The sequence below is a fragment of the Montipora foliosa genome, chromosome 3 (genome assembly GCF_036669935.1).
Source record: "Montipora foliosa isolate CH-2021 chromosome 3, ASM3666993v2, whole genome shotgun sequence".
Classification (NCBI taxonomy): Eukaryota; Metazoa; Cnidaria; class Anthozoa; order Scleractinia; family Acroporidae; genus Montipora; species Montipora foliosa.
In genome coordinates this window covers 33135893-33158392 of record NC_090871.1, presented here as the reverse complement: position 1 = coordinate 33158392, position 22500 = coordinate 33135893, and the positions used below count along the sequence as shown (strand labels likewise).

Here is a 22500-nt window from a genome sequence, read left to right as displayed (position 1 = left end):
ATTATTTTCTTTAGCGCAAGTGTTTGAATTTAACAAGCTGAACAATATTCGGCTGAGATTAAAAATAAGCAATTTGTCAAAAAGGCCATTGGCCAATGGAAAGATAATAGATATCCTTTGGACTGTTCGGATAGTGCTTGAGACAAGTTTGTGTTTACTTTGGTAAATCTAGCACTTAGTGTTTAAAGCACTGAAAGGCAAGATATGATAAAGGAACTCACTTAACAAAGGCAGCAACCTCCTGAACATCCCATTTTGCAGCTTTGACGTGTTCATATAACCACAGAGGTTCCACTTCACTGCGTGTCCAGTCAAAGTTGAGTGGGTGGACTGTGTCTGCAAATACACGACAAAGTTACTCTTGTCATTACTGAGGAAGCCAGATTCATACATAGTTTAATTTTCGCAATAAAAGCCATGGCTCACAGCTAACAAAATACTGTCCACTAGAGAGATGGGAGATTACATTTTGCGACACTGCTTCAATCTTGTAAAACGAACCTAAAAAAGGCGTACCCAAGACTTTCAGATATCACGGGGTAATTCCGCCAATATTTAATGGCCATTTCGTTGCCGGACCTTTGGGTTGATCCTCCTTTTTAGGGTGTTGTTTAGGGAACCGTCTGTCGGTGGATCGGGGTTCCAAAATTCGGAAATATCTTTGAGTTGTTTAAGGATTACGACCCTCGGGAACATCTTTGAGTTTCAAGAAACCATTGATGTGTTCTGAACAAATTTGTGTTTGCGAGTGAAATAAAATTCCATCTCCCCGGTTGTGACACGATTTTATAATGATCCCGAAGAAAATTTTCTCATGATTATAAAAAGACGAAATCTTGTGAATCCGCTCTAAGTAAAATACCTTAAGCTTTTGGTCGATTTTAGTCTTGCTTTTAACCCATTCAAATTTTTAAAATTATTGCTGTAATGATATTGAGGGAGTCCAATAGAAGTTTGAAGTTCACCAGGAAGGAGTGAATGCTCCGAATAGTTCTGCGATTAGTTCTCAAAAATGAAACGTGATATTTTATTTGAAATGCGCTTTAAGGCACAAGGCATCAGTTTTACATGCGATCATCATCTTTACATGAGTTGTAGAGTTGAAGCTATGTGTGCAAAACTATCTATATTGGGGAAATTCAAAAGCCATTTAACATACACAGTGAACTACATGATGTGGTAAAATAATCGATTTTAAATCAAAATAATGTCCTCATTGCTTTTGTAAGGCGGTCGCAAATTTCTTGACAATGGGGAACTTACTAAGCCGCGCATAGAACTTCATCATGCTTATAGGAAATCGGACTCACTAACCAAACGACAAGAACATATTTATACTTGTAAGGTAGGTTCTAGAAATTTAAATATAGTCACGATTTGGAGTCGGAAGATGTAAACGCAAACTACTCGCCTTAAAATGTAATAATGCACGAATTTATCAGGCGAAAATTGCGTTAGGAAACCTAATCATCCATTGTTAAAATAACGGATGAGAAGGAGGGACGTGATAATGATTTTATTCGATCGTTTAGGTAGCTTAATTCGAACCTACCTAGTCCGCAAACAAATAGTATTATCTTTCATTACTGGGCAAAACCATTGCTTTTCTCTTCATACGTCCGTGCGGGGTCATTTTTGGCACTCTCAAGGCACCCGTAAAGAGCTGTTCAAACCTTCATCTATTATATGCAAACATACGGAGCACCCTACCCGTCTGATCCGCTACCTCTCCGTTTTTCCCCGCCTCTCCGTCAGGACCATTTCTAGGCCCATCGTCTTTTGCCTTGCTCTTTCGATCCGATATTTCGTTTCCCATGCCCGAATCTTGTATTTTTTTTCCCCTTTTGCGCTTTATAGTGTAACCGCTCTTGAAGATTCTTAAACTGCATTCATCATATCGAAACCTTTCAGTTGGTTTAAATATTAACATACCAACCACTGTCTTAAAATTGTCTTGGAAACGCAAAAAAAAAAAAAAAAACCCTGAAACTCCTCCATAATTTCTGGAAAACTGCAAAAAGGGCGTGTTGTTTTGCTGGCTATTTTCAACAACCTCGGGGAAGATGTTCAAAAGTACGTGCCAAAATTGAAGTGATGCAACTATACTGCACCGTTCCAACAATGACTCGTTTAGTAATTTGCAAGTAATTTGCAAGTAAATGAGAGATGGCTATGAATGCTAATGGCCCTCGCAGCATGCGGTGAAGCACTTTCAACAAGGCCAATTCATCAGCTCCCGCATAAACATAACTGACAATAACTGAAAAAGATAATTGCAAAACCTGTGGGAAAAGGCTGAGATGCAAACAAGAGTCTCGATACAAAAATATTTTTGAATTCTTAAAATTCTTGTTTTCTTTCTCGTTAAGTCTACATGTGACAAGATCTACTGCCAAAATGAATCAGTCGCGTTTTTGATCACATTTTCTTAATCTCCATTATATTCATCAGAACCTAGCGGTCATGTTTTGTGTTCGAAGTATCAAGATGGCCAACAACATTATCTGCCATCGACCAAAAGTACCTTTCGCTTTGAATTTGAAGTGAAATTACACAAAAGAACTGAACTCTCTCGTAACTTAGCAATATTATTAAAAAACGACTACAGAGAAAGAAACTGAGACTCGAACCCGTAACTGCTGTTTTATTGCCACAAAAATCACAAAACTAACGAAAAGAGCTGCCAAAAATTTCGAAATTTTAAAAGCGTTTAATAGACTGAAAGGGTAAGCGTTTTTACCACAGATCCGCGTTAAGATCTAAGTATTTTCGAACTGAATGAGTATCCTAGCTTTTGTGGCCTCGCGGGGATTGGAAATACTAAATTTAAATTATGTTCAACGCTCGACGTGTCGCCATGGGTTTTGGAAAGCGACATCTAATATCATCTGTAAGACGCAACTAAAGCTTACAGCTTAAGCTAAAATACGCAATTTAAACCCCAGAGGAGACAAGATCAAGAAGGAAAGTGAACAAGGCAGGACTGCTGGGATTATTGTTACACGTCTTAGCAAGTTGCCATATTCTCGTAGGCAAAACTTCTCTTTCTCATTAGCATAGAGAATTCCGTTGTTAAAAGTATTTATTGTAATTTAATGCTTGACAAAACAACAAACAAATACAGCTATTGCAATTGTATATGTCATTGTAGCGCTCATTAGCCATTTACTTTCTTGGTGTCCTCTAAACTTACAAATGCAGATTAATTTCTGACACTATCGTTGGTTTTCACACGACGTCATGCCGTCGAGACGGCGGTCATGAGGCCGCTATCCTGCAAGCAGCTCTTCCGTTGAAAATGGCGCGCGGTCGAAATAAAGAGGTCTTGTTGACCGTAAAAATGTCAATGGCTGTTTTTAAACTAGAGACACATTATACGTCTGGACGAACTGGGCAGGCATTTGTTGCTTGTCTGGTTATATGTCGTATAAAAAACGGGCATAAGACGCATGATCCGTCTAAACGAACTACCGTTGAGTGTCTTGTGCCCATCTTTATATTCTAAAGACGCCAACCAGACGAACAACAAATGTTTGCCCAAGTTCGTCCAGACGGAAACTCAATCAAAATCACTTAGTCTAATCACATTTAACGGAAAAACGCGATCAGCTTCAACAAGTACGATCTCATTCAACTGAACAAAAAAAAAAAAAAGACACAAAAAGTTCAGTAATTACGATCACGGTTAATGATCTTGAAATAATATTTACAAATCAATCAATTTCATCGTGAACAAAGTATATCAAATCCAGGGCATCAAAACTCAACTTCTTCTTTGTATGAATCAAGAAAGGGAGTGGGACGAACCCTTTTCAAAATATTCCTCCGAAACATTAATTTTGTTTCCTCGGTGGGTTGTGCATTTGCAATCTCGCGAGTCAAAATGCAAGGGTATGGTGCCAAAGCATGAAATTTATACGCTCCAGTTTCTCTTTGACAAGAATTTAAGTCAGCTATTTTAAATGCCTAACACACGAAGCCCATCTTCTTGCAGTTTTCTCAAAGTTTTCTCAGGGTCTAAAGTGTACTTCCAGAATCTGGAAGTCCGTTGTGATTGGTCTACGTAAATTCCGGCTCGTTTTAGCAGACGCTTGTGGGGGAGGAACGCGTGACGAAGCCCTAAGAGTGTCTGCGTGGGAGGCTAATGACGCCCAGAGTGGAGATTCCAGTGCGAGAGACTTATTGTCACGCGGCCGAACAGATGTGTTCCATCTCACAACCTTCGGTTTCAAAAGAAAGCTAAACAGTCTGCATCAGATACGAAAGTGCAGCAACAACAGCATGTTCCAAAAACGCATCGCCATATTCTCTTTATCCACGCTATTATTAAGTGAGGAAAGGTTGTAGTCATTCAGAAGATCGAAAAGTGACTGAAAAACCGTTTTCAATTATCGAATCAGGAAGATGTATTATCTCCCCAGGGCCTTATGAAATACTAGCGCAGAGCACTCTGGCGAATTATAATGCATTCTGGGAAAAAGTGGTGAATCCGAGACCTTCTCATGAATCCAGAATATGTTGCTGCACGCTCACTGCGCTCGCTCCACTGCAATTAAACCGTATCGCTGAATGTGATTGCGTCTTTCCTCGTTAACATTACATGTAGATTGATTTACATGGTTGAATGTGAGTGTATTCGTTGAACGTGAATGTGATTCAAATATCTATTTCTACATTTTTGCTTCATTTGGCTTGCTTTATACGGTGCCCTTTAAGGTGGTTTACTGCAGCACGCACACTCAGTTCCGTGTTTGTCCATTTGGTAACTTCCTTGAAACTTTGCGTTCTGATCTTTCGGATGGAGTTTGAAGCAAACTACCTAAATTTCTCGTTACCGCTTGAACATCAAACAGCCGTTCCTCTCCTTTCCGGGAGTACACGAGATTACTGTATATTTTTCTTTGTTGTCTTTAGAATTATACGGCGGCCATCATAGTGTTCCAAAATGATCCTACAGGAATTGAACTCTATTCTGATTCCATGTTTTATATTTTAGTTCTGCTCAAAAACAGGGTCGCTTATTATGTGATTGAAAACCAAGAGAACAGAAAATCCTGTAGATGGGCATCCATGGACCTTTGTCACCCGGCGGCCATGGTGTTCAAACACAATAGAGCTCGTACCCTGAACCTCTAGTTGATGTGTTTGGAAGCGAATTCAGGGGCTACAAAACAAATGTTTTCAGTATGGTCGCCATGTGAAAAAGGCCCATAATAGCAACAACAACAACGCGATACAAGTATTCTATAATATCTCAGGGTAATTTCGTCCTTTGTGAAAGTCACTGACCATACTAATATTCTGGAACATCATGGCGGCCAAACAAAATATTTTTCCGTTTTAATCAGTGCTAATAAGTCTCTCCAGCCTCGTTACAATGGGCAAAATTCAGAAGAATATGTAAACCAAATTGCGGCTAGAAGATATAATCAGCGTGAATACAGAAGAAAAAGAAAACGGACGCCATTTATGAAAGTGGTCAATGACACATACGGTATTGCGGCAGCACCAGTCAAAAGTAAGCCACCAGTCGCATCGCTTTTCATTTGGAACAAGCAATAACTCACAAAAGAATGCGAAAGTAATAGGCCATTTCCGAGTTCATGTTTGCCTCCTCTTCAAAGCGAGTCTAACTGCGAAGTTTTTGTGATGGTAATCAGTTCTACTTTACATGTGAATGAGAACTAATTTTCATAAGAAAAACTTCGCACTTGGACTCGCTTTGAAGAGGAGGCAGACATGAACTCGGAAATGAAATACACGAATGATGCAAAGGAGTAATGAGCCTGAGGAGAGGATATGACACAAGTTGGTTGGCCACGGCAACGGGCAACAGGCAACGGGCAACGGGCAACGGGCAACGGGCAACAGGCAACGGGAGAAGGACAATTGAAAAATATTGAGGCTCTTGACTTTGTAGAGCCAGCAGATAGCGGGACACATTGTCCTTTTAGGACCTGTAGATAAAAACGACCTAGCTCTCCAGTGAGTTCTAATAGCTCAATGGGTAGAGCATCCGACCGGTGTTACGGAAGTCGTAGGTTCGATTACTGCATGGAACTCTGATTTTTCAGTTGTCCTTTACCCGTTGCCAACCAACTTGTGAAATATATACTTCTCTAGACCACTTCTACAATAAAGGATATTCCCCACAAACAGATCAGCACAGCCTCGGACGCTGTTTTTGGGGCAAGAAACTAATACATAAATCTGTCAACATAACTAAAGATGTGAAGGCAAACATAAAAATAGTCAGTCAACTCACCAAACTCATTCACTTGAATAGATGCATCCACCATGTATGGTTCAGGCGGCTGGTCATAATACTGTGAACATAATAAGATACAAATCAACCTGTGGTAAATGATGGATAGTGCCTTAAAAAACTAACTGTCTGAAGATTTTGTCAAACTTCCGAATAATAATAATAATAATAATAATAATAATAATAATAATAATAATAATAATAATAATAATAATCTCTATTAACAAATTCTTAAACAATCCTAAAATTTCAATATATAATCTATTAAAATGCTATCAATTACTATACATGGAGAATGGTGTTTGTCTCTTTTTTTTGCTGAAGACATTTAAATCTAATAATCTGATACATCTAAAAGTATCTAAAACTATCTAGAAACGCGAATGGCAATAATAATACTACTACTACTACTACTACTACTACTACTACTCTAGTACTAATAATGATAATAATGATAATAATAAATTGGACTTATAGAGCGCAATTCCCAAAAATTGTTCATTTACTGCACTTTACAGATAGAACATAAAATACATAAAAGAACCTAACTATGGAAATGCTTGCCTAAAAAGAAATGTCTTCAGCTTAATTTAGGACAGGAAAGGCTGCTCATGGATCTACCGGTAATGCCACGAGGAAAGGAGTTCCATAACATAGGAGCAGCGAACATAACGGCTATAAGGCGAAGTGGCGAACGCAAGAGTTTTAACTGATTTGATCAATGGGTATTGGAGAACAGTATTATCAGCAGATATACGTAGATTATAACACGAAGGAGTTTTGAAAGAAACAAGACATGCAAGATAAGGAGAGGCCATATTATGGAAAATCTTAAAAGTACTTAAAACAACTTTTAAAATCAACACGCTGTTTAACAGGCAATAAAATGGAATTCCTAAAAGAACACAGTACATATCTCAGGGTTTTAAAACGAAGGTCCAGGATTGTCCGGATATTACATAGCCGCGCAGGGATACGAATTTTATCTTCGAGTGCCGAAAGTATCTCTCACGAGTGAGCGTAGCGAACGAGTGAGACTCTAGTATTTGATTGGTTTCAGGCTAACGGCATGACAACTAATCCAAGCAAATGTCTCTTTATGTGGTTCGGAACTAACGCCACCGATCTCCCTGTTTCACTAAATGGAATTGTAATCGATATTGCCAATAATATGCAACTTCTTGGTGTCAGTATCGATAGAGATCTTAATTTTAATGTTCATGTTAAGGAGACTGTAAGAAAGGTTAGCCACAAGTTGCAAGTTCTGAAACGTTAAAAACATTTCATCCCTACTCATGCCAAGAAGAGGCTGTATCTGGCTTATTTTCTCCCACATTTAACCTACTGTTCCACCGTCTGCTTCCACTGTGGCAAGCGAAATGCTGATATAATTGAGAAACTTAATGAATCTGTTCTTCGTTTCGTTTTTAATGATTTTAGTAATTCGTATGAAAAATTATTACAAGAAAATAATCAGCCTAGTCTGAGAGCACGCCGGATAAATGATATGCTCATATTGGTTTTTTTAGCATTAAATAAATCTGCACCTAGTTATATCTCTGATCTTTTTACCGAGCGCCAAACCAGCATCAGTTTACGAGGTAAACACAACAAATTATGGTCTTCATTCATTTCGATATCATGCCAGGAAACTATGGAACTTATTGCCGGATAATGTCCGTGTGTCCACTTCTCTTGCTGCCTTCAAAAATGCACTACAAACTGCCCATCTGGAAAATGAATGCTGTTCTTTTTGTGACCAATATTAAATTCTTAAATCACCTGTACATAACATTTAATATTTATATTTATGTATTTATTTTTTTTTATTTCACCCATTGATTTCTTTAATTATTTTATAGATTTATTTTCTTCGGAGATATTAGCAATTTTGCTATCAACAAATTCGAAGTTGAATAAAGTCTTTGATTGATTGATTGATTGATTGCTCGTCGTAGCGAGGCTAATAAGGCTTATTAGCATTAAAAAAAAAAGAACATTTTAGTTGGCCGCCATTATGAAAGAGGTCTATAGTTGTTCACATTTCAAACTGTTTCCAACGGGCGTTGGCTCCAATTAAAACCAGTAAACAGATGCTCTACAAGTTTCTACAATGGTATTTAAAAATATTTAACACTTTTTATTAACGGTCCCGGGAGAGTAAGATGTGTTACCGAGTCATGGGATGACCGGGTATTGCACTGCGTGCAACGAAAACACAAAAACTCATTTCCGGTCAAGCACATAGTTCTTTAATACATATTTCCCTATTACTCTGTCGCGTAGTCGTCCATGGTTCAGTGGTCATCGCGATTGCCTCTGAATGAGGAGATACTTCGTCTCGAATCCTACTTGCCTTCTGTCTTCCACGATCTTACCCATGCGCAGCCAGATTGCGACCCCCCCAAAAAATAAACTGAAAAAAAGTTCCAAGTCCAAAGTCCAAAAACGGAGTCAAACCTATACTTCGTTCTTTGAACAAAGTAATGAGAATAAACATGTATACACAATAATGCCCTATGCAAAAGAATTTTTTGAATGTTGAGCACTTATGTAAGCACTTCATACCATGAAATCGAGGACCCAAAACAACAGTTTGTAGGGCACCTATTTTATGTAGCAAACAGCAGCCGTTACAATCTTAATGGTAAATTACAAAAAGGAATCCCAGGTGCCTCAACATGAATCAAATGGTTCATGGAAGCAATCACTTAAGCGCCAACTCATGGAGGAGATGAAGAAAAATGAAATTGTGTGACTTCATGCATCAGTTGGTAGACTGAGGATTGTACCGGCAACGGAGAGGTCATGAATTTTTCAGGTGTCTATAATAGACCTAATCGGCTAACTCAATGTTATACCCAATTCAAACCCTTAGGGAATGAAACGTTTTGTTCCAGGTATTTCCATATCATTTAAATATGAATGCTTCATTATTATGCAAATACAACAGATTCTTAATCCCGGGAGATTTGAATTGGGTACGACATTGAGTTAGCCGATTAGGTCTATTAGAGGCAAATAAGTGTGAGGATCATTTCTCTCTTTCGTTTTTAATTGCTACTCAGTAGAAATCACTGGCCAAAAGACATCTACAACACTACTGTACCTACCAGCTTTTAAATCATTTTACGATACGTTCTCGAAACTAAGAACTATTTTGAAAAAATTGGTATTGTGAATGACAAGAGAGTGTAACGCGCAAATAGATCAAGTTAGAGATGTCCGCATTTTCTTTAACTGTAAATGATATTCTTATGGTTTAAATAGGACAAGAAACTGACCTAACGACTTCGCAGCAACAGGTACTGCCGAGGTAAACCAAATACCTGTAAGTTGTCATTTACCAGCTTTTCTTAAAAAGAAAAAAAAATTACTCCTCCTGCACTTAAATACAGTGCGACACATTTAAACAGTATCCACACAATTCGCCCTTTAGACAATTAACCTCCCAACATGCATATGAAGAGTCGTCAGCTCCTGTTGATGAAGATATTGTTCTTTTATAACAACTGTAAGTTGATAACGGGGCCTTTTAATCTACTGGAGCCGAGATAAAATAAGTCTTGATTTATTGATCGTATTGACCGTATGGATTGATCGCGTACTAAAACAGTCACTGAAATCGACAAATTATTAACAACAAAATTGTTAGTATAAGTGACCTGTAGAAATTGGGGGCAAATTATCCTGTGCTTATTATAATTATTATGACATTGCACTTCGGATAAACACTTGTTACAGATTTTGTAACTACAATGTTACTGTCGCTCAGGTGACCAAACATGGATGCAACATGCCAAAGTAACCAAAGGCACTGAAAAACAACAATTGAAAGAGAGAGAACTGATGATTAACAGAAAAGAGTTTAAAAAGCCGCTCCTGCCAATAAAATATTGAACTTGGCCTTTCTTAGTTGCACCAATGAGATGCATTTTGCGGTCTATATACATGTACAGTGTACAGGCCAAGTATTTGGCAAAGCCATGTCATATCAAATGAGTCAATTCATAAAAGTAAATAACCATCGTAGGAAGAGTGAAAAGCTAATGTTTGAGCATAAGCCCTTCCAGACACCCAAGGATAAAATACCACAGTTTCATTAGAAAACTAAAGCCACTAGCATTTACATTAATTTTAACAATCTTATTATTCCATGAGCGCGCATTGGATATGAGGTGGTAAATAGCCAATTCGGCGCTACATGCCTCTTTGGTTAAAACAAGTCGCATATGCAAAAAAGCGCGAATGGAATACTTATTGTTTTATTTCAATTTTTCTTAAAATTCTGAATGTGTCAGATGTTCTGTCCCGGGAAATTTCGCTTCCTTCACAAATTTTTCAGCTTGTCAGCACTTAATGCAATCAGTTTTTGTGGTATATTATGAGGTGATAGCCGAGAATGAGTGAACCAATCAGAAAGGTAGAAACGCAATATCTGAGGTCGAACATTTAAGACAATATTTTTTATTCTGCATCATAGCTACATTGCTGATTAGCTTCTAATCTTAGTTATTTTCTAGAGGGAATGTACCGTACTTACTGTAAGTCCTATTACTTATTTTATGGTTCTTTATTTATACATGGTGCAAATAAGCTATTTTGTTGTTTTTTGTTTTGTTTGTAGTTGAATCTGAACTGTTTGTTCACCAAGTAAAGAACCACAGCATATTTAGGTATGTGATCTGTATGGACTGTGAGCTGAATTTTAAGTCCACAGGTATTACTTTTTTGAAAGAAATCTGCACTGTGTGCTTACTACAGGTACATGTAACTGTGTTAGGTTTGTACATGTATATACTGTAGGACATGACTGCAGACGTCTGTACTAGTGTTTTACCCTTACATAGGATAATTAGTTGGGGAGTGATTTTGAAAATGGAGCATGATGAGTGATGAGTATTTTCAAGATTAAGATATACATGTAAAAGTTTGCTTATGAGTATGTCAGAGGGAAAAAGTGGGTGCTGCATGACTTTGATAGAGGGGCTGCCAATGGTAGAAAGCTCTCAGAAAAAGAAGTGGCTGAGAGATTTTGGCAGAGTAGTGGTGGATCATGAAAGGTGTTGACAGAGGGCAGTACCATGTCATTGATTTTGAAAAAGGGGTGTTGGTAGCGAGTGATTTTGACAGAGGGGCAGTGGGTGAAGATTTATAATGACAACATAATGCATCGTAAGTGTTTTGAACTAAAACGTGTGAGTGATTCTGAGAATAAGAAAGGGAGACAGGTGGGTGGTGAGTGAGTTTTGAGCTTTGGCAAAACATAGTGAACTCACCATGGGCATGCTATGAGATGACTTTCTATCTGAAGCTAGTTGGTTAGCACTGGAGTGCTGTCCACCCCTGCCAGTACGAGCATGAAAAGCTACCATCTTACGAGAACAGCTTACACTATATCTTCTTGCACAAGATGTAGAGCAAAACCTCCTGGGACCTCTCTGGTGGTAAGCCTCTGTCAAACGACCACACTGTTCACAGTGAACCAAGCTGGAACCTTCATAAAATACTTCATTAAGGCCTTCATCATTGCTTGAAAGACTTTCTGTTGAGGGTCAACATATATGTACAGAACCAATCAATATGGCTTGGTTGATAACTATGTTGAGTTTATTCAACCAGCTATTAACATCAATGCTCCCCTGCTTCCCAGATGGAAAGTGAGTATCTTCTCGCAGAGCAGTAAAAGACATGCAAACTCAACATGTGACTGTTGTTCCCTGACTGGAACTGAATTCTTGATTAAACAAAGATAAAAAAAAAAGCAGGGTTTGAGCCAGAGCAGGAACTTGTCACATTCTCCCCCTTGCAGGGTGATTTGTCTTTTACAATTAGATGGACGGGCCATAAATGTCTCCCAAGGTCAAAACTAATTCTCTCGCATTCCGATCCTTAAACAGCATCCCAAACTTGTCACATATTTAGCTGTGCTAAATATATACGAATAACCAAGTGAGGATCACTTTTACCATATTTGGAAGTAAAATGAGAACTGCGTTGCACTCATGACTGGCTTTAGATACATATACACGTGTACGCGTTTTCAGCTCGCTTTATAGTGGACCGAAGTGCCCTGTTCTGTTTGTCACCGGATATATTCTTTGGAACAATGTCCAAGATGAAAATTTTGGAAGTGACAGAGGTTAAACCATTGACCAAGAAGAAGAAAAAACTGAAAACAAATTCACACACAAGGAAGAATCGCGAGAAGAAAATGATGCGCAACTTCTGAATTAGAAACCTCGCAATTTCCAGACGAAATGGTCAAATGATCACCAGTGGTTATGGTACGAAAAAAACGCAATGTTTTCTGAGAATGCTTTGTCACTTTTGCCAGTTGGCAAAAAAAAACCCTTTTGGGGGCAACAAGGGCTGCAAAAATTTTAAAAGTACAACTTTTCTGTCCCCTGCTGTTGCCTGCAGGTACATGTATTAATTTCGTCCCTTTGCAAGGGCCACAGAGGGACAAATTGTCTCCTGAGGCAATAAAGCTGGCTCAAACCCTGAAAAAGGTTTGTGAATATTAACAATGTTCATCGAAAGTGGAGGTCAGGTGCCCTATCACAGATCCATAAGGGAAGTGGAGGGGGGTGGGGGATGCAATCACTAAATCAGAGTAGCAAACAGCAACAAAGCTACTATAGCATTAAAAGGATCCAATGCTAACCCAATGCAATGCATATGCAATGCTAGCCAAAACATAAGATCTATACAGTGTGTGCCAATGCTTGCTCCTCCTGGTTAACTAAGTTGAACTGATTTAACATGTAACTACAGTGTACATTAAAATCCATCAGGTCTACTAAAAGGCCATTTTTAACCAAAAGGCATAATACAATGTACATACGTACACTATTAAACACTCAATTTTATCTTTTTGTCAAAGACGATTTCATGCATGTACAGCCGTAGGCCTTCTTCACAATACTGTACATTAAACTCACCATCAAATGCAACTTCCATGTCTTGGTCCCCATTTTCATAATTTTGATTTACACTCACGTTAAGGTGTTGGTTCAAATCTTCATTATCATCTCCTGACTAAAATAATTCAAACAAAATTAATAATCCTTGTTAAAAATCCTGGCGGCACAATCAATAATTGTACCATTTAGGCATACAGTTTGGTCACAACAAATATTTATACATACAGTGTACCACGTACATAATATTATTATACTGACTGTACATGTACATTGAATATGAAAAGTATCAGCGCAAAATTCTAAAAAAAAAAACCACGGTAGTCTAGCTGTTGAGCTTTTCTAAAACAAGGAAAACCTGGAGTATGTTGAGATACATGTAGATTACTTTTTAATCAACCACTTACACCCACATGATGCCAAGTCCAGAGATCAAACCCAAGACATGATACATGTACATTTACTGTGTCTACCCAGCTCCCCTTCAACAAAATGACATGCCTTCATTTCTAGGATTTTACATAATGACCACAAAAAATTATTATCTGCAGCATTCCAGCTCCTGATCTCTTTAGGTCAATCTGGTGGCAATGGCTTGGTAAAATTGTAGAGCACATACAATGGGAGGGCAAATCCCAAAGTAACACAATTCAATTTACTGATTGGAATATTGTTTTATTGTGGTTTGAATTTACGAACAGTGTATTTTACACGGTAAGTATTAAAATAAACTAGTTGCTCCGTAAAAATCTCATTTTGTTCATGATCATGATAATGAAGGCTTGTAAATACAAAACCAAAAAAAAAAAAAACCAGCTTCAAAAAACTTTCAACCAAGATTCAGTTTCGTCAAAAACATGCAACCGTATTAACCCATTGACTCCTGGGAATTGAGACTTAACAGATTTTACTCAGTGTAACACCAGATGATTATATTCGTCAACTCAGGGCATCCTGGGGCAATGGAGGAGTGAGTGATTTAACCAGTCAAAAACTCCATTATTTCACTGACTCCTGGGAGTGGCACTTAGAAGATTTTGCTCTAGCGCCATGATTTAACCCTTTGACATCCAAACCAGCCTAAACTGGCCAGACTTAGTATTTTACTCAGTCTAACGTCAGACAATTTTACTCGTCAATGGGGAACCCCTGGGAGTCAATGGGTTAAATCATTGAGTGGGGGCACCCTGGGGCTGGATCAGTTGACAGCATTCTCAAGTCTGGTACACTGATCAGAAGCAACCATGGATGCAGTTACAGACAATAATCTTTCCAGATTTTAAAAGCTTTATGCAATGTTGATTGTCAAGTGAAACTATGATCCTTGCAGTTATATGTATGAATGCAATTTACCTGAAAAATTCCAGACTTCAGCCGGGTCCTGAATTTTTCAGGCAGTTATGAACACAATTTTAGCAATAATTTGTGAAGGGAAGCTTGAGATATTCAGGATTTCCTGCAAGGATCATAGCTAATCAATTGATTGAATATCTGCAGTTCAATAAACGATTCATTTCATAATTATTATCATTTTGTTCAATATTTTATAGCTTTCACATTTTCAACCCATAGACTCCTAAACACCACCCCCACCCCCCAATGATGAGTCATATTGTGCATTAGGCAGAGTAAAATCTACGTGACTGTATTACATGTATGTCTGACTCCTAAGAGCATAGTTACTAAAACAAGGAATGACCTACAATGATCTCCTGTAGAATGATCTACAATGAGCTACACTGTACAATGAAAGCTCTACAATGACCTGCAGTGATCTACAATGACCTTACATGTACAGTTGTACATGTGCAGTGATCTACAATGGCCTACAATAAGCTACAATGAGCCACAATGATCTACTTACATGCAAATGACTCATAATCAAAGAGAAAGACAAACAAGGTCAGGGTAAAGAGTTTGGTTAGTGGAAAACATCCATTGCACGTTGTCACGCAACGCTTTTAGTCCATTGCATGACAGCCCAAATGATGACAGCAATTACGCACATGGCCTTAAAGGCAGAAACAAACTGCGAAAAAGACCCTTGCATGGTTTTCCTTTGTTTTAAAGCTAAAACGAAAATGTACAAATATCAAGGCTTCACTTGGCAACGATAAAATCTTAATTAGAGCAGGAAAAAATGAAGAGAAGATAAAAAATAAGTTATTCTTCCCACAATATTTTCTTTGCTTCGGAGTACACAATGAAAAATTTCAATGTGCTCAGCAACGAGGTTTTGATTGGTTCAAAGCGCAGAGTGGAATGTTCTTAACCTTTGTACTGCAAACATGCTGCAGTACCCTCAGGGCTGTAAATTATCTTTTATTTTAGCTCATTACAGGTCATGAGCTAATTTTAGCTCATAATGTACCTAATTGTAGATCATTGTAGGTCATTGTAGGTCATAATAATAATAATAATAATAATAATAATAATAATAATAATAATAATAATAATAATAAGTCTGTAGGTAATTGTAAGTCATTCCTTGTTTTAGTAACTATGATATTTTGCCATGGTCACCTACATCTCTAGATGTCGATTGCAAACCACTTATACGGTTGAGAGCACCATAATTTTGACTAATACCAATCACATTTGAAAGAAAGAGCAAAGTGGCAGATACTAAAACTACAAAAACAAAAACACAAATGTAAATTGATCTATAAAATCCAGTGGACTGGATTATCATAAATGATCATGTGCCAAACAAAACAGGTAGTTATATCAATCCACCGATCCTGTGTTATTCATGTACAAGAAAAACAAGATTTCCTAAAACAATGTTATCAGAGTATACAGAAACAGTAAACATAAGAAACGTTGAAATTATACACGTCAATCATTGATTTAAAAAGGGCGATGTCATACATTTCAAAGAACCAGATATAAATAATATCTGACCACAGCATCTTACCGTGAAAGGAAAGTTACTCTCTTGTATAACAAATCCCTCAACAAAGTGGGTTAGAATTCTTGGAGACGCACTCCTCTTCGAAACACGGCTGACTTGGTCTATATGAAGCGTGTTTGCCACCATTTCCATTAGTTTTTTAGCATATTACATATCCTCAGTTGTCTTACCTTAAAAAAATTGAATAATCAGTCACCAAAAGACATTTTAATTAGCGGAATCGGACAAAGACGGCGAAAAATACGAAACAATCAAAATGGCGACATGTGTAAGCTTGGGCCCGCACTATTGGACAAGCGGCCATCTGGTGCTTACCGTGCTTTCACTTCTCACGGGAGTGGGGTAAGTTAAAACTCTTTCCTCATCATTCACAGCTAATTTTATTTCCGAAGAAAATTATTACAAACTCATTATTATTCAGAGTTAAAGATCTTTCATGTTTTAAAGTGCTAGCAAACTTGATTCTTTACATCTTTATCCTAGTGGAAAAATGTGCTCATAGGAGGTGTCCTGTTAGGTAAATCTATTTTGCTGCTGCAGTACGCTTTTAAAGTATGACGGACCAGTGCGATGTTGATGTTGTTGTCATCGGTTCTTGCTTTGTTGACATGATAAGTTATGTCCCTCGGCTGCCAAAGTCCGGCGAGACAATCAAGGGAACTAAATTTCAATTAGACTTCGGTGGCAAAGCAGCGAACCAGTGTGTCATGGCGCAAAAGCTTGGAGCAAAGACTATAATGATCGCTAAACTTGGAGACGATCAGTTCGGAATAGATACCATACAGAACTTTAAAAGATTTGGAGTAAATACCAAGTTTATTTCGATGACCGATGAAGCAGACACAGGTGTCACTAATATAGGTACGACAGTTATTTTACCAGTTGATGATTAGTAGGAAATGTTTCTAATGCACCAGTCATTTGAAACCCCCGTACTCCCCCCATTCGGGCTTAAGCAGGGCATTCACTTTTTATGCAAGTGAAAGTGAGTGAAGTCCCCGGTTTCCGGGGACAAAAGTGAGTGGTGCATTCCCCCGCCCTTACTGTTCAACACAATTGGTACTCCCTTTGTAAAACAACTTATCATTGCCAAGCGTAATTATAACACACTGGTTAAAATTAAAGACAACTGTTGGCAGCCATGAAATAAACAGATTGATCTTTCAGCAGCCAGCAAATAACTTGCAAAGGCTCCTCAATGCACAATGAGTATGTCAAAATATCTTTATTGTAGTAGTTTCATTGATACTTCTAGATAAATCGACAATGATTCAACGGGCAACTATCACCGTAGTGTCAATCACACCAATAATAGCAGGAATTGACATTGTTTCAACTGATTCAGCTAATTCATTTTGATTATTGCATACAATGTGATCCGCCTCACTATAAAAGTTAATTGATTCGACTGATCAAAAGGTGCAGAACCCTAACACAATTCACGTGCGCTAACCATCGATCAGTCATCATAAAATCAAAGGAGAAAATGAGTCCGGTCCAGATTTACGTTCCACAATAACAAATAAAGAATATTTGCAAGACAGTGATGCCAAATACTGACCATTATTTAGAGTAATGGCTAATAGGCTTTGCGAAATGTGAAAAAAATTAACCAGAATCCATGATCGAGTTTGTCAAGAAAGCGACAATAATATGTGCAAAATTACTATGAGGGGCGAAAATGAAGACCGCTGACCAAGGAGTGACTGCCCCGCTTAATTCCCCCGGTAGGGGATGTGAAGACCGTGACTTCCAGCGAATTCCCCGCCTACCGGGGAACCAAAATGGAGTGTCTATGAGGTGAAAGTCCCCGCAATCCCCAGCTAAGGCCCGAATGGGGGGGGGGAGGGGGGTGCGGGGGTTTCAAATGACTGGTGCATAACCACCTTTATAGACCTTTATAGCTTCCCCTCTCCTCTAACGCAAGCTTGTAGACTGTATGTGCATGGGGACCATCAGGGCTTGCCAGCACTGCTGTGCCAGCGACCCATGGGCCTTATTCGCGCGGCGGCCATATTGGCCATAGACAATATATTTCGTACTCTGAGCCTCAACATGGCCGCTGTGTGATTCAAAGCCCATTTTTTACATACTTTTCAGGTTCCCCCTCAAGAGTCCCTCAACGATGAAAATGTGTACCTTCTTCGTTCTGTCATCTCCTATTCCACTAAATAGCTCTGAGGAGACAGACAGGCCACCACTTTTCGTGGATGTTGATCACAAAACTCAGTTGTTATGCCCGCAAAATATACAGTACTCTTGCAGTTAAATGGTCACATACGTAAAATAAATAAGGTTAACTGTTAAAAATCCATAAATTTAGTTGTTTTCAATATTGTAGTGTATAAAATCAATGTAAATCTCCAATCTAGTCCAAGGCCTGTATTCAGTAGGTTTTCATTTATCTGGAAAAAGTTTCACTCGATCATGACAAACAAACACTCTTGTGCCAATACTCAGTTTCTCTTTATGGGGTGAGATGTTGGCTACACTGTTACTTACTCTAGCTTGGATCTCAACACACTTAAGCTTGAAGGGGAAGTGAAGGAGTGATCTAAGTTTTGTAAGGTGAAATTTATCCTACTCTGGTGAAGGATTTCTGTGACAAGTGAACTGTCTTCCTTTCTTGCAGCAGTTAACAAATGTGGTGAACCAGCCTTCATAAGCCTTGCAGGAGCAAACAGGCACTTCACTTTAGACGATGTCAAAGCTGCAGAACAACTTATTAAGTCTTGTCCAGTCATGGTCTGTGATAAGGGCATTCCTCTGCAGATTGCTGCTGCTGCATTACAGTATGGAAAAGAATTAGGCAGCAGGACTATATTTAACCCCTCACCCAAATTAGAATCTTTGTCTCAGGATGTTTATGTGAATTGTGATGTTCTGGTTCTTAACAAGGACGAAGGTGAAAGCTTGACACACATCTCAGCCAATGACATTGAAGAAACAAAACAAGTCTTATGTAAACTGCACAAATGGGGTGTGAAACAGATTGTTCTGACACTTGGTGCAGAGGGGGCTATATCCTCTGAAATAATGTCACAACACCAACGTGAGTGCTGTAAACGTACATTGAAATGACCTCTTGAAACTCCCCAAAAATTAGTGACCTCTCTCCTCCTGAAATAACGTATTTACTCCACAGATCTATAAGAATGCAGGCCCAGCTCTTTAGACACAAAATACTTAATTACCGGTAAATAACAACCAAGGTTTCAAATTTCCTCCTCAAAAAAGCCTAACAACATAATATCATTTGGAATAAAAACGAAAGTGAAAAGCGAAATTTTAAATAGTAAGAATAGTTTGGGATCTTTTTATAATCACTTAAGATAAGCTGCCATTAATCTAGGGTTATCTTTATCTAGCTTTAAACAACTGGGCCCATAGGTTAGTACACCCTTCTCCCAATGGAGGCCACAAATTTGTCTGTACAAAAAGAAATAGTATCGATATTTATTTAAATTTCAATGCAAAGGCTCATTTCAAAGGTTATTAAAATTCCACAGAGTTGAAGCTGTAAGTGTCTGTAAATGTCATGGTTTTCAACTTGTGTTTTCTTGCCTAATGCAACACCTGATATGATGAACTTTTGAATGGTACCCTGAACATGAAGGTACCTTTTCTCATGCTATTTTATACTTACAAATTAAGTTTATCCAATTTGTGACCACCATTTTGGAAAAAAAAGTCTATTTTATAGGTGACAAAAGCATGTGCTTTAGGTAAGTCTTGTTAACTCTTGAAATCAACTTGTTTGCAGTACAGTACCCCCATAAGAGTAAATTGTGCATGTAAATTGGACAGTGAAACACTTAAATCAACTGTGCAATCCTGTGAGTTAGTTTGACTCAAAAGCAACCTTTCTTTAAGAGACAAGCACTGCGATATACTTATGGTCAAGGACTGGAATGTTAGTAGTCAAATTTTTTTGCCCAATGTACTTAATAAGATAAATGTTTTCTCATTTACTTTAAAGGGCCATTAATGATGTACATAAAGACACCAAAAGTGGATGCAGTTGACACAACTGGGGCTGGTGATGCTTTGACAGGGGCACTTGCATTCTTCATGTCATGTTACCCGCAACTATCTCTCGCAGAAATGGTCTTTAGAGCTGTGAATATTGCGACCTTAACAGTGACAACGCATGGTGTTCAGACTAGTTATCCCAAAAGAGAAGAATTGGATGATTGGTTGTTTGACAGTGATACAAAGACACATGAACAATTAGGTATTAAACTCTTAAGTGATGATAATTTGCTTTATAACTAACACTGGGTCTTATTTTAGTGTATTAATCTTGGAGGGGTTTAAAGCAAATCTGATAAAAATAAATGAATGAATAAAAAGTGAAATTAAACTACCTGTTGTTGCTGTGACCAATCAAAACAGTTGCAGAAAACTAAGTGCATCAATTGTACTGAGCTTGAGGAAAATGCTTGCATCCCACACTAAACAAGGAAAATTGGTGTGGCTGCCTGGTTTGATTATTATCAGGTGTTATTAGGCGTAGCAAGCGTTCCTGTTGGACAGAAGAGCTCCGAAACGATTTTCCGCAAACTGGCCGCGCGAAAGTTGGGGCTAGAGACTGACTCTTGCCCCAGCTTTCGCGCGGCCAGTTTGCGGAAAATTGTTTCGGAGCTCTTCTGTCCAACAGGAACGCTTGCTACGCAGGCTACATTTATAAGCTCAAAGTATATTTTCCCATACAAAAACTATAAATCATACACCGACCTTGGTCTGCCTGTGGGATTAAAAGCGTGTGATGGTAAAATAATTTGTGATGAGGAGTTCTTGGTCTTGTGGGAGAGCTGCCGTTCCAAGAACCCAAAATTTGATCTTGAAAACATCGACGAAGCCGAATGTTTTAAATTATTGTCTTAAATCATTTGAGGACTTCAGGCATGATTTCATCGGTTTTATTGCGACTGACCCATTTGCTAACGTTACGCTGTCGGATGTCGAGGAGGCAGCACCAGAAAGTTCACTTATTGAGCTTAACGACGATGACATTGAAGTTGATTGAGAATTACGATACCTAAAGAGACTTCTGTGAAGACCGAACAATGAGTTGTTAGTCCTGGGCATACGTAAACCGAACAATGAACAGTTACAATTTATGTGCTTTAATATTTGTCATGTTTTGTTACAAAATAATTTTTACTTACTGTGATTTTTACTTACGTGCATTAACGTGTGATGCGCAACTCTCAGTTTACTGCTAGGCTTACAAAGCATTTATAAGTCCCAGTAAGTCTAATCGCCTCTCACACTCAAGCCAGCTCCACCTCCGTCACTAGGACAGGTGCACCCTGGGGATCCCGGTCTTGCGACTGGGTGAGCAAACGGAGCACTGGCACCAGGCTGTGAAGTAGCCTCTTCCAGGCTGAAGATTGTTCAAAAGGCTTCTGCTGTTTTTGATATCTTTTAATACTGAGCTTCTTATAACCTTCATTGATTAATGGATAACTTGGAACCAAAACCAATGATGTTCCGATAGGGAACAATCAATGTCCGCACCTGCAAGTGTGAGAGTAAGTTAGCAGACTGTGTGACACAATTCGAGAACTTACAGCAAGATACAATATGTATGCAGGAGACCCGGATGAGTGGCGAGGGCAAGATACTTTTCGATGACCCTGTGCTGAACGGTTGGCATGTTGTATACAATGGCACGAGTATAGCACGTGCAGGAGTAGCCATCGTCATGGCACCACATATCCGACTCATGGATATTGAGCATATAATGGAAGGCAGGATGACTATGGTCAGAGTTAAGGCGAATGGGATGAAGCTGGTGATATACTCCTGCTATTGTCCTATTGAAGAACATAGTACCTCCTCGAAGGAAATCTTTTACCGCTCACTACACAGAGCCATTCAGAAGACGAGGACGGAACATCCTTCGTATAAGATCATTGCAGCTGGAGATTTCAATGCAACCATTGGCCAGGACTGTAACCACGAGACATGGAGAGGAGTCGGTCCCTACCACGACGAAGATCCTACCAGTTTTAACGGAACAAAACTCCTTGAGACCGCTGAGTGTAACATGCTTTACATCCTAAATACTACGTTTGCAACAAGATCCAACGAACATCGATGGTCATTCCACTCTAACCTTGGATATAAGCGCAGGCTAGATTATATTATAGGTGACTGGTACGTGAAATGTGCCACTACGAACTGCCGTGTCTATCCGATGCAAAGCCAAATTTTTGACCCTGGCCATCGGATTGTAGTCATGACTGCTGCTTTCCCAACCCGAAAAGAAGTGCAAAAGATTTTCCGAAGATCCAGATCTCCTCCTACGCGACCAGATATTAGAAAATTAAGGGATGACCTTGAGATTCAAGGAAAGTACAGTGCAAAACTAGATGCCCTGTTACTGCGGA

At 38.7% G+C, this 22500-nt stretch overlaps 2 protein-coding genes across 5 annotated transcripts in view; one reads left to right on the top strand and one right to left on the bottom strand.

Moving 5' to 3' along the window:
• LOC137997320 (polyhomeotic-like protein 1) overlaps positions 1-20623 on the bottom strand; it is a 22790-nt gene extending 2167 nt beyond the window's left edge. Inside the window, exons 1-6 of one of the 3 annotated variants that reach the window (XM_068843242.1) lie at positions 20470-20623; positions 16106-16272; positions 13210-13306; positions 11545-11810; positions 6266-6326; positions 222-336 (exon numbers count right to left, since the gene is read on the bottom strand). In XM_068843242.1, the coding sequence (XP_068699343.1) occupies positions 222-336; positions 6266-6326; positions 11545-11810; positions 13210-13306; positions 16106-16234 (668 nt within the window). In that variant the 5' untranslated portion in view covers positions 16235-16272; positions 20470-20623. Of the gene's footprint in view, positions 1-221; positions 337-6265; positions 6327-11544; positions 11811-13209; positions 13307-16105; positions 16395-20469 lie in introns of those variants that run through there. The other 2 variants (XM_068843241.1, XM_068843243.1) reach the window with 2 other exon arrangements.
• LOC137997319 (ribokinase-like) lies at positions 16454-20468 on the top strand. Of its 2 annotated transcripts, none has more exons than XM_068843240.1 (3): positions 16454-16963; positions 18738-19154; positions 20082-20468. In XM_068843240.1, the coding sequence occupies exons 1-3, from the start codon at positions 16657-16659 to the stop codon at positions 20375-20377; spliced, it is 1020 nt and encodes a 339-aa protein (XP_068699341.1). In that variant the 5' UTR covers positions 16454-16656; the 3' UTR covers positions 20378-20468. The 2 variants fall into 2 exon arrangements, with proteins under 2 accessions (XP_068699341.1, XP_068699340.1); XM_068843239.1 differs by having other exon boundaries at positions 16456-16963; positions 18735-19154.
• Positions 20624-22500: the final 1877 nt, after the last annotated feature.

What these genes read in the sequence shown, in the direction of transcription:
- LOC137997319 (XM_068843239.1), top strand. Translation starts at nt 16,657, where the DNA reads ATGACGGACCAGTGCGATGTTGATGTTGTTGTCATCGGTTCTTGCTTT. An exon ending in CACAGGTGTCACTAATATAG is followed by an intron (nt 16,964 to 18,734) that starts GTACGACAGTTA and finishes CCTTTCTTGCAG; the next exon opens with CAGTTAACAAATGTGGTGAA. An exon ending in AATAATGTCACAACACCAAC is followed by an intron (nt 19,155 to 20,081) that starts GTGAGTGCTGTA and finishes TTTACTTTAAAG; the next exon opens with GGCCATTAATGATGTACATA.